At 37.0% G+C, this 15,282-nt stretch overlaps 1 protein-coding gene across 8 annotated transcripts in view; it reads left to right on the top strand.

Annotated features, from left to right (window-relative positions):
* cabin1 (calcineurin binding protein 1) overlaps positions 1–15,282 on the top strand; it is a 155,250-nt gene that overhangs the window by 16,594 nt on the left and 123,374 nt on the right. For all 8 annotated transcript variants that reach the window (XM_073911254.1, XM_073911252.1, XM_073911250.1 and 5 more), the window contains exons 13-18: positions 4,301–4,373; positions 4,463–4,650; positions 7,086–7,217; positions 9,837–10,034; positions 12,788–13,030; positions 14,658–14,811. In XM_073911254.1, the coding sequence (XP_073767355.1) occupies positions 4,301–4,373; positions 4,463–4,650; positions 7,086–7,217; positions 9,837–10,034; positions 12,788–13,030; positions 14,658–14,811 (988 nt within the window). The remainder of the gene's footprint in view (positions 1–4,300; positions 4,374–4,462; positions 4,651–7,085; positions 7,218–9,836; positions 10,035–12,787; positions 13,031–14,657; positions 14,812–15,282) is intronic.

Raw genomic sequence — 15,282 nt, 5'->3', positions numbered from 1 at the left:
ATGATGCTGCCTTGAATGTGCATGAATGTAGGTTATCTGCTATAAAAAGTCTGTTACTTTATGAAAAATATTTGTATAGTTTGCATCAAACAAAAATGAAGCATTGCAGTAAGAAATATTTATTTTGTGCTGCTGTTTATATATGCATGTCAATTTAATAAATAATATTTCTGCTACAAAACAAACAAAAGATTATAATAAATCATTCAATTCAATGATGAAAGCTGCAAAGCAGTCATCAGTAAATAAATTTAAAAAATAATATACACCTCAAACAAGAATAGACAAAAGAAAGTAAGTAAAGTCTCACTTCTATGACTCTTTAAAAGTTTTGGTTTCAGTTTGTGTCAATTTAAAGGTTCAGTCTGAGCTGATCTTCATTTTTCTGTGATAGTGGAAAGCAGGCGAGTCAGCCGACCCAATTTATGAGCAGGCAGAGCAGGATTCTTGCGCTGACCACCGGCGCAATACCGTTGTTTGTTATGAAACGCAGTTTCAGTGTAAACTTAGTAAAGGCAAGCTTCTTTGGCGATGATATGTACAGTATTAGATTTGACTTTTAGCGGACATTTGCGCTGAACACGCAGTGAATGCGACGCATGGAGATTCGGGCACCTTCTCCATGAAGCGCGTACTCAATTGATCTCAGCTGGCAGATCATTATTCACCACGTGACGTGTCATGATCGCTTTCATCTGCGCCTCAACTTTAGGTGGGGTTTGCAAACCTGTGTGCTTTAAGTTTTCACTCTTCAGCCGTTTGTATTTCCCGTGGTCATAAAAGCTCCTTCCCTGTCATCTAACAGCGGAATACCTTGAGTGATTGACAGCTAATATGAACCAATATAGCGGCAGGAAAGAGCGATTCAGCACGTTTTTACAAAAATCAAAACAGGTCGCACTACAACCATTATCTGCAGTCACACTAATGCGCCCAAATATATTATGAGGTCGCATAGATTAATTTTCGTGCGCATATGCGACCAAAATGTTCGCAATTTCGAGCCCTGCTACTGGTCAGCCCACGATTTAGCAAACACCTGAAAAACAAATTGCTTATGAACCAAACATGCTATAGACCTAAACAGTGCACTGACTTTACTTTATAATCACAGAAAAGAAAGATATCCAAAGATGCCTGTTCAAGTTGTAAAGAAATCAGTGTTTTTAAAACTAATGAAGACAGCAGAAATCAATGATTTATTTTCATTATTCAGCCTGACATGTTTGCTGCTCTAAAATACTTAATAATGTACTTTTTATGGGTCGTTTCCACTGACTGGTATGGTACGGTACGGTTCGGGTCGGTACGGGTCACCTTTATCAGGCTTGCGTTTCCACTAGCAAGGGTACCCTTTTGGTGAGCGCGGTGTAAGACAAAGTTTCAGTCGCATCATTCTCGCTCGAGGAAATGTCTACAGTAAAGCTGCACAGGTCGCTCGCATATCATATGAAAAGCACTTCTTACAAAACAGATGCTTTACACACATGAACACTTGTGTATAAATGTTTATTACTAACTTTTCTATGAACATGAGTTGATTATAACTGCAGATCAATGACAGTGCGAAATAGCCTACTGTAACGTCTGTAATTGTTAAATAAATGAACATATATGAACACATACAGCCCCTTACAGTCCCCGATAAGTTACCAACTACAGAAAAACTACACACAGCAGACATTTCGTCCTTAATTAGGTTTAAAACAACACAAAGTATAGCCTACAGTCAGTGCAAACCTCTCATCTGTGTCTGTAATCTTCAGCAGCACGTGTAGCTGAAGTCATTCCATCATTCCCAGTTCATATTAATCCAAAAGGTGATGATTTAAATTAAAACAAGGCAGTCTGTTCACGTTTGCTGCAGAAATAACGTGCTCCTTGGCTTTCCATTTTTTCCGCGCTCCACTCTCGCGTTTGTCCTTTTCTTTCTGAATGTGTCACTCGCGTTTGTCAGCTTCTCACAGGATCGGGTTTCCAAAGCACGTCAATAATCAAGCGCACGTTATTATTATCAGTTCAAGAAGTTAGTTATTTCAGATATAGACATGCAGCGAGCGCAAGTAATCTCTCGTTGTGTATTTCAAACATGGCGGGTCCTTTGTTTACATTCTGGCTTGTTGCGTAAGCGAATGATGTATCTCTGTAAACCAATAGCGTTCAGCTGCACGTCTAGCTCCGCCTTTTGGTACCCTTTTTTATGTTTGGGACCCTTTCGAAAGGGTGCTGAAAAAGTGGTACGGTACGGTTTGGTTCGGTACGCCTTTTAACAGTGAAAACGGCCATAAAAGCATACCAAACCGAACCGTACCGTACTGTACCACTCAGTGGAAACGGGCCATAAATGTACATAATGAGTGATTCAAACGAATCCATCAAGGTTAAAAATCTGCACTTCGGTGAAAATTTGCGCTGCATTAACGAACAGCTCCTGGAGGAGTTGGTGAAACTCTGAATAAACTGAAAGACTCAGAAACCATGCAAAACAAGTTCACGTCACCTATAGCACATAAAGCACAGCTACTAGGGGTGTAAACCTACATTGGTCTCACGATTTAGTTCGGTTACGATTATCATGTCATCAATTCGGTTCTATTCAGTATCTCGGTGCATCACATCACATTGACAACGCTTTTCATCCACAATTATATACAGTTGAAGTCAGAGTTATTAGCCCCCCTGAATTATTAGCCCCCTATTTCAACCCCCAAACCACCCCCCCCCCCAATTTCTGTTTAGCGGAGAGAAGATTCTGTCAGCACATTTCTAATCATAATAGTTTTAATAACTCATTTCTAATGACTGATTTGTTATATCTTTGTCATGATGACAGTAAATAATATTTGACTAGATGTTTTTCAAGATACTTCTATACAGCTTAAAGTGACATTTAAAGGCTTAACTAGGTTAATTAGGTTCATAAATTTTTTATAACGATGGTTTTGTTCTTTGACAATTGAAAAAAAAATATAGCTTAAAGGGGCTAATAATATTGTCCTTAAACTGGTGTTTAAAAAATTTGAAACTTCTTTTATTCTAGCCGAAATAAAACAAATAAGACTTTCTCCAGGAGAAAAAATATCAGACATAATGTGAACATTTCCTGAATCTGTTGAACATCATTTGTGACATTCAGTGACATTTAATGGCTTAATTAGGTTAACTGGGCAGGTTAGGGTAATTAGGCAAGTCATTGTAAAACAATGATTTTTTTTGTATAATAAAATATAATATAAATATAGCTTAAATTTTAACCTTATAATGCCTTTTAAAAAGTTAAAAACTGCTTTTATTCTATCCTAAATAAAACAAATAAGAACATACTGTGAAAATGCTCTTGCTCTGTTAAACATCATTTATGAAATATTTAAAAAAAGCAAAAATATAATTCAAAATAAATATAATTTATATATATATATATATATATATATATATAAAATAAAATAAAAAATTCACAACAAATTCTTGAATTAAAATGTATAAAATGGATATATTTATATTTATGTATAATTTATAATACAATTTTGTGCTTTAATACAAGCAGTCAGATAAATGAACCGTACCTTAATTTTAAAAGTACTCGCACAGAACAACATGAGCAATTATAAAAAATAAACTAATGTAAATATTATCCTGCATGCTTTTTGAGCACTGTAGAGCACTGTCACTGCCAATCATATCATATAAGTGTTGTGAACACTGAAGAATGCGCGTGCACATGTGGTGGAGTAAACTACAAGTACCGCTTTAATAGCGATAGAGCAGAATAAAAGTTACAAACATGCCAGCAGTTCAGAGGTCCGAAGTAAGAGAGAGAAATGAAGTTGTATAGCTTTCTATTTCTTCTTATCAGTGAAATAGTGGCTCCTGGGTTCTGCTGTACCTTCAGTGTCAGTGAAAGACCGTCCAGCAAACTCACAAGCAGTGAATTGTGCACAGCTGTCTGTTTTTAAGTAGTTGGAGCATTTTATTTACTCGTCCTTGCCTCCTTTGCCATAGTATTCTACCGCAACAAAAACGCAAATGAGATAAATGACATCAGTACATAATAACCGATTATAGTCTATTACTGAGCCAATACCGAATTGTCCGCAGTGCATCGAAGAAAATTTATTTTGACACCCCTAACAGCTACCCTCACAACAAAATCCATTTTGCCATGAAACTAGAGTGATTTCGCATCTATTGTGAAGCGATCCACTCTTGCCATTTGGATCATCTTGTAAAATGCACATAATAGATGTTCGCAGTCCACAGTTTTGTTGTTGAGTCAGCTGTAATGTGTCATACTGCGTCACAGGAAATGATGCTGATGAGTCTGGGCTGTCTGGAGCTGCAGCTGGAGCAAAAATCTATGATGAAGGGCAAGAACGGTAAGAGCATCACGCAGACACTCATATATGCTGATATTACAAACCACGAGCCCTCATCACACAAACGTCTGTGCTCATGTGAATTCCAGCATCTCAGAGAAAAACCATGTCTGCATCAGGAAGGGATTGTGGGGATTTGGACAGTCCAGAGACGCGCTTTCAGGCAGATTTATTCCTGCTGACCATGGCTTCCTCTCAGAGAGACCTGTTTGAAGACCACTGGCTCTCGTTTGCCATCAGAGTTCACTGGCTTAAAGCACGACACCTCGCCTTTCAGGCAAGACGAACCCGTTCAGTTATCAGACACACTGACAGATTTTTATGACGGATAATTTATACGGTTCTTAGCAATGCACAGATTATTCGTTTTTCCTGCTGAACAAAAAATCCCAGTAGTGTTCAGTGTACTGGTTTTACTCTCCCTCCGGCCATAGTGAAAGCATGGTGTGAAATAGGGCTGTGTGATTTATAAAAGCATGTTAAACAAAGCATGATGTGTTTTATAGTAAATCTGCTCTAAAAGCCAGAGGGCGCTCTACGGAAACCGACAAATCAGTTTAAATACACATGAAGAAACCCAGAAAATCTCCTGGGAAAAATAGCGGTTTGCTGAATAAACATAAGATTAACTGCTTTCATTAATTCACCGTGACTAATAAACACAAATCTCACAGTACACTACACTAACACTGCAGTTAAAACATGTTACAATCTAAAACATGTCACAAACTTAGCATTTAGTGTTTTAAAATGTGAAAGTAACATGGTAATTTATGCTAGCAAACATCGTGATTTGATAGTAACATGTTAAATTTTAAAAACATGCTAGCAACAGCTAAACTCGATAGCCATGCATGGCTATCAAGTTTAGCTGTTGCTAGCATGTTTTGTTTGTGCCATTCTAGCAACTTTTATTTACGTTAACAAAATTGTTAAAAAGTCTTTAGGCATGTTAGCATCGTGATAAATGTTAGCATGCTAGCGGCATGGTAAGTCAAGTTAACAATTTGTTAATCATGCTGGAAACATTTTAGCAATATGCCAGTTGATGCTATAAAAATGTTAAAACATGACAACAACACATTAATTCATGTTAACAACAAGGTTAACATGCTAGGAATGGTAAATTTGTTTGCAGCATGTAAAAATGTTAGCCATGTATTTAAATGTGCTAAAACATGTCAACAATGAGAACTGTGCTAGCAACATGCTAAAACATGTTGCAAATTTGTTAAAATATTTTAATATTTTTAAGCATGATAGTAACTTGGTGATTTGTGCTAGCAAACATCTTGATTTGTTAAAACATGCTAGCAACAGCAAAACTTTGTGCCATGCTAGAATTGTTAATTACATAAAGTATTAAAAGGGTTTTAGGCATGTTAGCAACATGATAAAACATGTTAGAAACATGCTAGCCACAGTCATGTTAACAATGCATTAATCACACTAGAAACATGTTAGCAATGTGCCAGTTGATGCTAACAAAATGTTAAAATATGAACATTAAACAAGTTAAACCATGGCAACAACAAATTAATGCATTTTAATAACATGTTTTACATGCTAAATCAAGTAACATGTAATAAAGCTAGCCATGTATTAAAATGTGCTAGAAACATGTCAGCAATGAGAACCATGCTAAAACATGTTACGAACTTGTAATGTTTCAAAACATGATAGTAACAAGGTAGTTTATGCTACAATGTGCAGCATAATGTTAATACATGCTAATAACTTGTTAGCCATGTTAGAAACTCATTATAAAATGTTAATGTTATGTACTAAGCATCCTAAGTTATGGTTACAAAGAGTTTTTAAACCTAAATCATGCTAAACCTAGATGCTAACTCATGTAACATGTTATAAATGTTAGCCATGTATTAAAATGTGCTAAAAACATGTCAACAATGAGAAGCATGGTAGTAACATGCTAAAACATGTTACACATTTGTTAAAACATTTAAATATTTTTAAACATGATAATAACATGGTATTTTGTGCTAGCACACATCTTGATCTATGTTAAAACATGCTAGCAACAGCAAAACCTTTTGTGCCATGATAGAAACTTTAATTACGCTAACATAACATGTAAAAAGTTTACCATGTATTAAATTTACTAGAAACATGTCAACAATAAGAACCCTGCTATCAACATGCTGCAATGTGTAAAAATATTTTTAAATATAAATATTTTAAAACATGATAGTAGCATGGTAATTGATGCTAAAATGAGCTAGAAACATGTTAGCAACTACGTATTAGCATCATGTTAATTCATGCTAAGAATGTGTTAGCCATGTTAGAAACTCATTACAAAATGTTATCTATTAAGCATTTTAGGTTAAGGTTATAGCATACAAAGACTTTTAAAACCTTCTGGCAAGGCTTTCTCAAGCCAACATCAAAGATTATTCAATAAAAAAAAACTATTGTACCATAAAAGACAAAAGTATTAATTATTTTAGGCAATTTAAAAACATTCAAAGCTTATTGACTCCAGCAAAACGTGTTGCTGGTTTGTATTCATGTCACATGTGCAGGCCACAGCATCTCACGAATCAATAACTTAACCAAAATCCAAAACTACTCAAGTGTAAAATAAATCCTTATAATAGACACATTTGATTGTCTTTATTAATTATAGATATGAAAAATAATGATTGTATTTTTTTACTCTAGCATGTGTGTGCTAATGTGCTGTTTTAGGGGGACATGGAGGAGGCGCTGGAGTGTTATGACATGTGTGTCGGTCTACTGAAGGGACAGACAAGTGAAAACGACAAAATCGCCATCCATCTTCCCAATCTCAGCGTGGACAATAGCATCTCTATTGAGGAGGTATAACACACACTCTTACACAACTACATAATCTGCTATTAAAGGGACAGTTCACCCAAATTTACTCACCATCAGGTGGTTCCACACCTTTATGCGTTTATTGCTCTGTTCAAATCTGTCAGAATCCTGTAACCATTGACTTCCATAGTAGGAAAAAGCTAATACTATGGAGGCGCTTTTACTGTGTAGATTAACATAGAAGTTCTAGTAAGTTAAAACTGTATCAGTCCAGTATTCAGAGTTGAGGTTTAGTTCAGTTCAGTGTGGTTTAATTTTCACTGCTGAAAGTCCAAACGCTGAAGAGCAAAATCCATCGATGCGCAGCTCCACAAGTCCCAAACCAAGCAAGCCAGTTGCGACATGGATCATGACATGGGATCAGCTTTCACTGCTATGCAGTAGAGCTGTGAACCTACACTAGTCTCACGGTTCGGTTCGGTTACGATCATCATGCCATTGATTCGGTTCAATTTGATATTTCGGTGCATCATGGTGCATTGACGATGCTTTTCATACAGTTTTATATTTTCTTCACAGCAGCATTTCTTGTATTAAAATGTATGAATATATTGATATTTATATACTATTTGTAATACAAATTTTGTCATTTAATACAAACAGTCTTATAATAATAATTACAAACAGTCAAATATAAACTGTACCTTTAAACAACACAAGCATTTATAGCAATTAATATAAACAAATATAAATATCCAGCTCACTTTCTGATCCTTGTCTAGTTCTCTTACACCTCTTTGATTGGTCACCATCTCAACAAAAACGGTTGCTATTGGCTCTTGCGCGCTGCGCTCTTCACAGATGAGTGATACTGATAAGCGGCAGGCGGCAGCGGCGATCAGAGCTGATCCATGATAGACACTGTGGAGAAAACTCTGCAGACACGCGCTCGTGTCTGAATCTAGAAGTAACGCTGTAAAACATCTGAGAGGAGAAGAAAAGCCACGCCAGCAGGTCAAATGGGCCACTGTGTGTGTGTGTGTGTGTGTGTGAGAGAGGGAGAGAAATGGAATACTTTCATTCTCTCGATCTCAGTGAAATAGGGGCTTTTGCTGTTAAAGACTGATCCAGCAAACACACACAGTGAAATTGTGCACAGTTTATGAGTTTTAAGTAGTTGAAGCGTTGTAAATACTCGCACTCGCCTCCCTCGCTACAGAGTGCATATGAGGTAAATGACGTCAGTAATAACCGGTTATGATTATTACTGAACCAATACCGAATTGTCTGCATCTGCATCGCGGTGCACCGAAGAAACAATTAATTTTGACACCCCTACTATACAGATGATGCAGAATTTTAAAACTTAACCTGGTGATACATCTAAAGTGTCTAAGCTAACTGAGTGTATTAAAGATGTTAAAGACTGGATGACCAACAATTTCCTTCTCCTTCCCAACAAAACAGAATTATTACTTATTGGGCCTAAATCCTGAACACAGCAGATCTCACAACTCGACCTGCAATTAGATGGAAACAAAGTTAGCACTAGCTCTACTATAAAATATCGCTAAGTTACGAAGTATGCTATCCATCTCCGATGCAGAAAAGCTAGTCCATGCTTTTATGAGCTCTAGGCTGGATTACCGTAATGCTCTCTCGAGGTTTTTATCCTTCACTTTCGCCAATTGGGGAAGTTTTGTTTTTCCTCGCCGCTGTCGCCACTGGCTTGCATAGGTTGTGAGTTGTAGAGCTGCGCATTGATGGATCACTCTTCAGTGTTTGGACTCTCAGTCGTGAATATTAAACCACACTGAACTGAACTTTAACTCTAAAACTGAACTGACAGTGTTTTAAATCACCATTATCTTCTTTTTGAAGCTGCTTTGACACAGTCTACATTGTAAAAGCGCTTTAGAAATAAAGGTGAATTGATTTGAATATTTGTGTGGTATTTTAGTGGACACTAGAGGACATCAGAGACTTGCGTCCGAAATCGCATACTTATGCACTATTCTACGCCATTTTGTAGTATAAATAGTGTAAGTAGTGCGTTTACACTGAAAACTCTAAAAGTAATAAGTGCACTTTAATTACCCGGATGATGCACTCATTCAGCCGGTAAAATGAAGTGTGTAATGATGGACACTTCACGCACTCAACGACCGCAGGTTTGCTTACGTAGCGGAAGGGGCGGAGCTATCGGACGCACATGTTGAATAACTTAATTTATTTTGGATGGTGAAAGCAAAATTCTTCTACGAGAGTGATTATAGCGCCTCCCGATGGTGAATGCGGCAACACTCACGGCAGGTATTATTTGATAATTCGGTTGTTTACTTCAATGATTTGGCAACCGTCAAACGTCATCAGGGAAACGGTTTGAATTTCCGCTTAGTAAAAAAAACATTAGTGTGCCATTTGGGACGACACTACATACATATACTACCCTGTTGAGTGTGTAAGTGCATAAGTACATAGTGCATGAGTGCATAGTGTATAGTGTGCCATTTGGGACGCAGCTTTATTTTACATCTTGTACATAATAGGTCCCCTTTAATGTATCATTGCTGGGACACTTTAAAAGAACAAGCATCCATTATTATTTTCAGAATGTGACCTTTATGTGTATACAATTATTAACTATTTCTTCTTGTTTAGATTGAAAAGAAGCTGAAGTCTCTGGAGCGCTGTCAGTCTCTAGAGGAGATCCAGAAGCTGTTTGACGCAGGAGATTATCAGTCTGTGGTGCGTTTGCTGCAGCCCACGCTGAGCTTTGGCCACGGAGCCGCTCGACTCAAACCTCTGGATTACATCAGCTCTGCTCCTGAGAGACCGGCTCAGCTGCTTCTGCTGCAGGTACAGCAAAAACTCTTTAATCAACAAGCATTTTCTAGACGAGTATTTTTATTTGTCTAGAAAATGCTTCTTGATTTAAGACTTTTTGGATCCCACTTTATATTAAGTGACCTTAAAGGTATTACTAATGCGTTATGAATCTTTTATAATGCCTGATATTAATTTATATTTATTTATGGAGGAATAATGTGCAGTCGGCTGGTCATTAATGCAAAATAAGCCCTTAAAGATTCAAGAGTGCTCCACTTGACTTCAGTTGTCTTGATCACTCTATCAGGGGCTTTATTTATTCATTTATTTATTGTTGTGATAATGACAGGGTGATTGAATGACCTCATGAACAGTATAATAAATCAAAAACATGATAATTTATGTTGTTTTATGTGTTATTAATGTGTTATTGCATCCATTTGGATATTTTCAGAATGCATCTCTATATTCTCTTGAATCGATTCTGAACATAGTTTTTAACAGCAGATGTCGCTCTATGCTAGTTTGTAACAGCAGATGAAGCTCTCGGCTAGTCAGGCACGTGCACAGATAGAGCTCAACCTGTGTAGTGCACATGCCCTTTTTTCTTCCTCTTGGAGAAGTGCCCTTCAAAAATGTACTAAAGTGCCCCCTTGTCAACATCCAATTTTGCCCACCCCCGGCTCTTCAGTTCATGATTGTCAGCATTACCCAACTCGCGAGCGATCATCTATTCAACCATCAGCCGCTGACACCCCACCCCATTCCCACACCCCCAGCCCCGCCCACCTGGTCTTCATTTCGTTATTGTCTTCCCTCCTTGGAACATCTTTGCACGATACTGAGGCTAGTCTTTAACAGCAGATGGCGCTCTAGGCTAGTCTTTAACAGCAGATGGCGCTCTAGGCTAGTTTTTAACAGCAGATGGCGCTCTAGGCTAGTCTTTAACAGCAGATGGCGCTCTAGGCTAGTTTTTAACAGCAGATGGTGCTCTAGGCTAGTCTTTAACAGCAGATGGCGTTCTAGGCTAGTCTTTAACAGCAGATGGCGCTCTAGGCTAGTCTTTAACAGCAGATGGCGCTCTAGGCTAGTTTTTAACAGCAGATGGCGCTCTAGGCTAGTCTTTAACAGCAGATGGCGCTCTAGGCTAGTTTTTAACAGCAGATGGTGCTCTAGGCTAGTCTTTAACAGCAGATGGTGCTCACAGCTAGTTTTTAACAGCAGATGGTGCTCCAGGCTAGGTTTTAACACTAGATGGCACTCTAGGCTAGTTTTTAACAGCAGATGGTGCTCTAGGCTAGTCTTTAACAGCAGATGGCGCTCTAGGCTAGTCTTTAACAGCAGATGGCGCTCTAGGCTAGTTTTTAACAGCAGATGGCGCTCTAGGCTAGTCTTTAACAGCAGATGGCGCTCTAGGCTAGTTTTTAACAGCAGATGGTGCTCTAGGCTAGTCTTTAACAGCAGATGGTGCTCACAGCTAGTTTTTAACAGCAGATGGTGCTCCAGGCTAGGTTTTAACACTAGATGGCACTCTAGGCTAGTTTTTAACAGCAGATGGTGCTCTAGGCTAGTTTTTAACACTAGATGGCACTCTAGGCTAGTTTTTAAAAGCAGACGGCACTCTAGGCTAGTTTTTAACAGCAGACGGCACTCTAGGCTAGTTTTTAACAGCAGATGGCACTCTAGGCTAGGTTTTAACAGCAGACAGCGCTCACGGCTAGTTTTTAACAGCAGACGGCGCTCACGGCTAGTTTTTAACAGCAGACGGCGCTCTAGGCTAGTTTTTAACAGCAGACGGCGCTCACGGCTAGTTTTTAACAGCAGACGGCGCTCACGGCTAGTTTTTAACAGCAGATGTCGCTCTAGGCTAGTTTTTAACAGCAGACGGCGCTCACGGCTAGTTTTTAACAGCAGACGGCGCTCACGGCTAGTTTTTAACAGCAGATGTCGCTCTAGGCTAGTTTTTAACAGCAGACGGCGCTCTAGGCTAGTTTTTTTAACAGCAGAAGGTGCTCTAGGTACAATTACTTAACTTTATTGTTTATTTTTATTTTATCAAACAATTTTTGTTTTAAAATACCTGACAAATTTTGCCATATAGACCAATGTTGCACTGAACTACATTTTAGTAGCTGTAATAGTTACAGTTTTGCTGCTTTGGAGCAAAAGTGTTTGTTTTTCTTTTGCCTATCGACAGCATTTTATGCTTTATATAAAAAGCCATATCGGTTAAACCTGTGTATGTCAATACCGACATTATATATAGATATACCTGTAAAGATAATGAAGATATGAGTGTTTTGGCTATTATTCAGATTAACTTTCACTGTAATACATTGTATTTTAAAACACTGATAAAAAGAGAATAATAACAGTTATTTAATTTTTTTATATTGTGCTGTATTCATGATCAAAAGTGAATACTGTAGAGCACTTTTGATCAGCATTATAATCCATTACAATGCATATAATTATGCATTATGAATACCTTTTATAATGTAGTTCATACAGGCTTCAATTAAAGCATGATAGACAGTCTCATACACCACAGTAATATTTTCCCCACTGACAGCACATTCAGATCACAGCTTTAAATGATAGAGCGGCATGTTAAAAGCCAGTTATTACCAGAATAATGACTAGCTTTACTCCAAGTGTGGAATATCCCATTTGTCTTAAATGCGACGCATCTGACTGAACGTCCCGTAAAGCCTTCAATTCTGCAAAAGTGTGTTGTTTTCAGACACTTAACCTGTTAACCCCACATCCATCTTTCTCTGCAGAGTTCCCTGCTGCGTCAGAAAGACTTCAGCTCCTGCCTGGAGACGACTGAAGTGTCTCTCAATGAAGCCCTGCAGCACTTGAACTCTGCATTACCCAGCAGCCCCTCTGCTAAGGAAGAGTGGATTTCCACCATCACGGCTCTTCTGAAGGGCATCGAAAGCTGCATCACTGACAAGCCGGAGCTGCTCCGCCAAACGCCACGATCTGCAAATCTACCACGGCTCGCGAACAACCTCATCCAGGTCAGAGTGGGCTCATGAGAAGCCTGTTTACACATACTGTGCTGGAAAGTGTACGGAAAAAGCATACACAAACCACTTGGTTGGAGTAGAGTAAAAATTTCTGTTGTAAACACCACTCAAATTATGAGTAAAAAGTAGCTTTTCTAAAAGTACTAATGGTTAGTGGTGTAACGGCGGATCAAGAAACTCATGATTCGGATCACTCTACGATAAAACTACCGATAAGTAGTTAAGTAAAAGAGAAATAGGAAAATATCAGAGTAAAAGTACCGATGAGTACTTAAGTAAAAGGAAAATATTAGAAATAGGAAAATATCAGACTAAAAGTACCGATAAGTACTTAAGTAAAAGGAAAATATTGGGAAAAATAGGAAAATATTGGCATAAAACTACCAATAGGTACTTAAGTGAAAGGAAAATATTATGAAAAATAGGAAAATATTGGCCTTAAAGTACCGATAAGTACTTAAGTGAAAGGAAAATATTGAAAATCTGAAAATCTAGGAAAATATCAGAGTAAAAGTACCGATAAGTACTTAAGTAAAGAAAAATATTGGAAAAAGGAAAAAATAGGAAAAAATTAGAGTAAAAGTACTTAAGTAAAAGGAAAATATTGTAAAAAAGAAAAATAATAGGAAAATACGAAGTAAAAGTACCAATAAGTACTTAAGTAAAAGGAAAATATCGGAAATAGGAAAATATCAGAGGAAAAGTACCGATAAGTACATAAGTGAAAGGAAAATATTTTGAAAAAGAGGAAAATAAAGGCATAAAAGTACCGATAAGTACTTAAGTAAAAGTAAAATATCGTAAAAAAGAAAAAAATAGGAATATATTGGAGTAAAAGTACCGATAAGTACTTAAGTGAAAGGAAAATATTGGGAAAAATAGGAAAATATCAGAGTAAAAGTACCGATAAGTACTTAAGTAAAAGAAAAATATCGGGAAAATGAAAAAATAGGAAAAGATTTGAGTAAAAGTACTTAAGTAAAAAGAAAATATCGTAAAAAAGGAAAAAAAATAGGAAAATACGAAGTAAAAGTATCAATAAGTACTTAAGTAAAAGGAAAATCTCGGACATAGGAAAATATCAGAGGAAAAGTACCGATAAGTACATAAGTGAAAGGAAAATATTGTGAAAAAGAGGAAAATATAGGCATAAAAGTACCGATAAGTACTTAAGAAAAAGGAAAATATAGAAAATCGGAAAATATCGGAAAAGATCAGAGTAAAAGTACCGATAAGTACTTAAGTAAAAGGAAAATATCGTAAAAAAGGAAAATATCGGCGAAAAAATATAGATAAGTACTTAAGTAAAATGAAATAGGAGAACCAATAAGTACTTAAGTATAAGCATTGCAATACACAATGATAATTCAAAGTGCTTTACATAAACAAGAATAAAGGAAACATTAAATACAAGTAAAAGAAATAATCACAGCCACAATTTATTTCACAAATACACATTTTTTTTCTTCTTAGTAATGAACGATTCCTGAGAAAAACTTTTTGAGTTAAACTGTTATTTGAGTTTTTGTAATTGGTACTTCACACCAATGTACACCACTGTTTTTCTCATTCTGTACTCTTGCATGTATGTATGTGTGTGTGTGTGTGTTTTCTCCAGTTAATCGCCACCAGCATGGTCTTACCCGACGACCCCAAAGAGGCTCATTTCTCATCTCTGCTGCCTTGGATTCTGCTGTATCACCTCATCAAACAGGAAGAGGCAGCTTTTGACTGCATGCTGCGGCAGCACATCGCAGACGAGGAGGACGAGGGTATCAATCAACTAAAATCACATTTAAGAGCAATCTTATAATGGACCAGACATAATAATAATCTACCTTTTTCTGTTCAGTTTGTTTATTTATGAAATATAAAAGATCTCGAAGGTTGTGTTTTGTAATCATGTATGTACAGTTGAAGTCAGAATTATCAGCCCTTCTGTATTTCTCCTGTACATTTCTAAACAAAAAAGTTTTAATAACTCGACATGATGACACTAGTATTCAGCTTAAAGTGACATTTAAAGGCTTAACTAGGTTAATTAGGGTATATTTAGTGTAATTAGGCAAGTCATTGTATAACAGTGGTTTATTCTGGAGACAATCCCAAACAGATATTGCTTAAGGGGGCTAATAATATTGACCTTAAAATGCTTTTAAAAAAATTAATAACCGCTTTTATTCTAGCCGAAATAAAACAAATAAGACTTTCTCCAGAAGAAAAAACATTATAGGAAATACTGT

The sequence above is a fragment of the Danio rerio genome, chromosome 8, assembly GCF_049306965.1.
Source record: "Danio rerio strain Tuebingen ecotype United States chromosome 8, GRCz12tu, whole genome shotgun sequence".
In the NCBI taxonomy this organism is placed as follows: Eukaryota; Metazoa; Chordata; class Actinopteri; order Cypriniformes; family Danionidae; genus Danio; species Danio rerio.
Note: the sequence above shows the minus strand (reverse complement) of the source record. Positions and strands in the feature narration are given on the sequence as shown.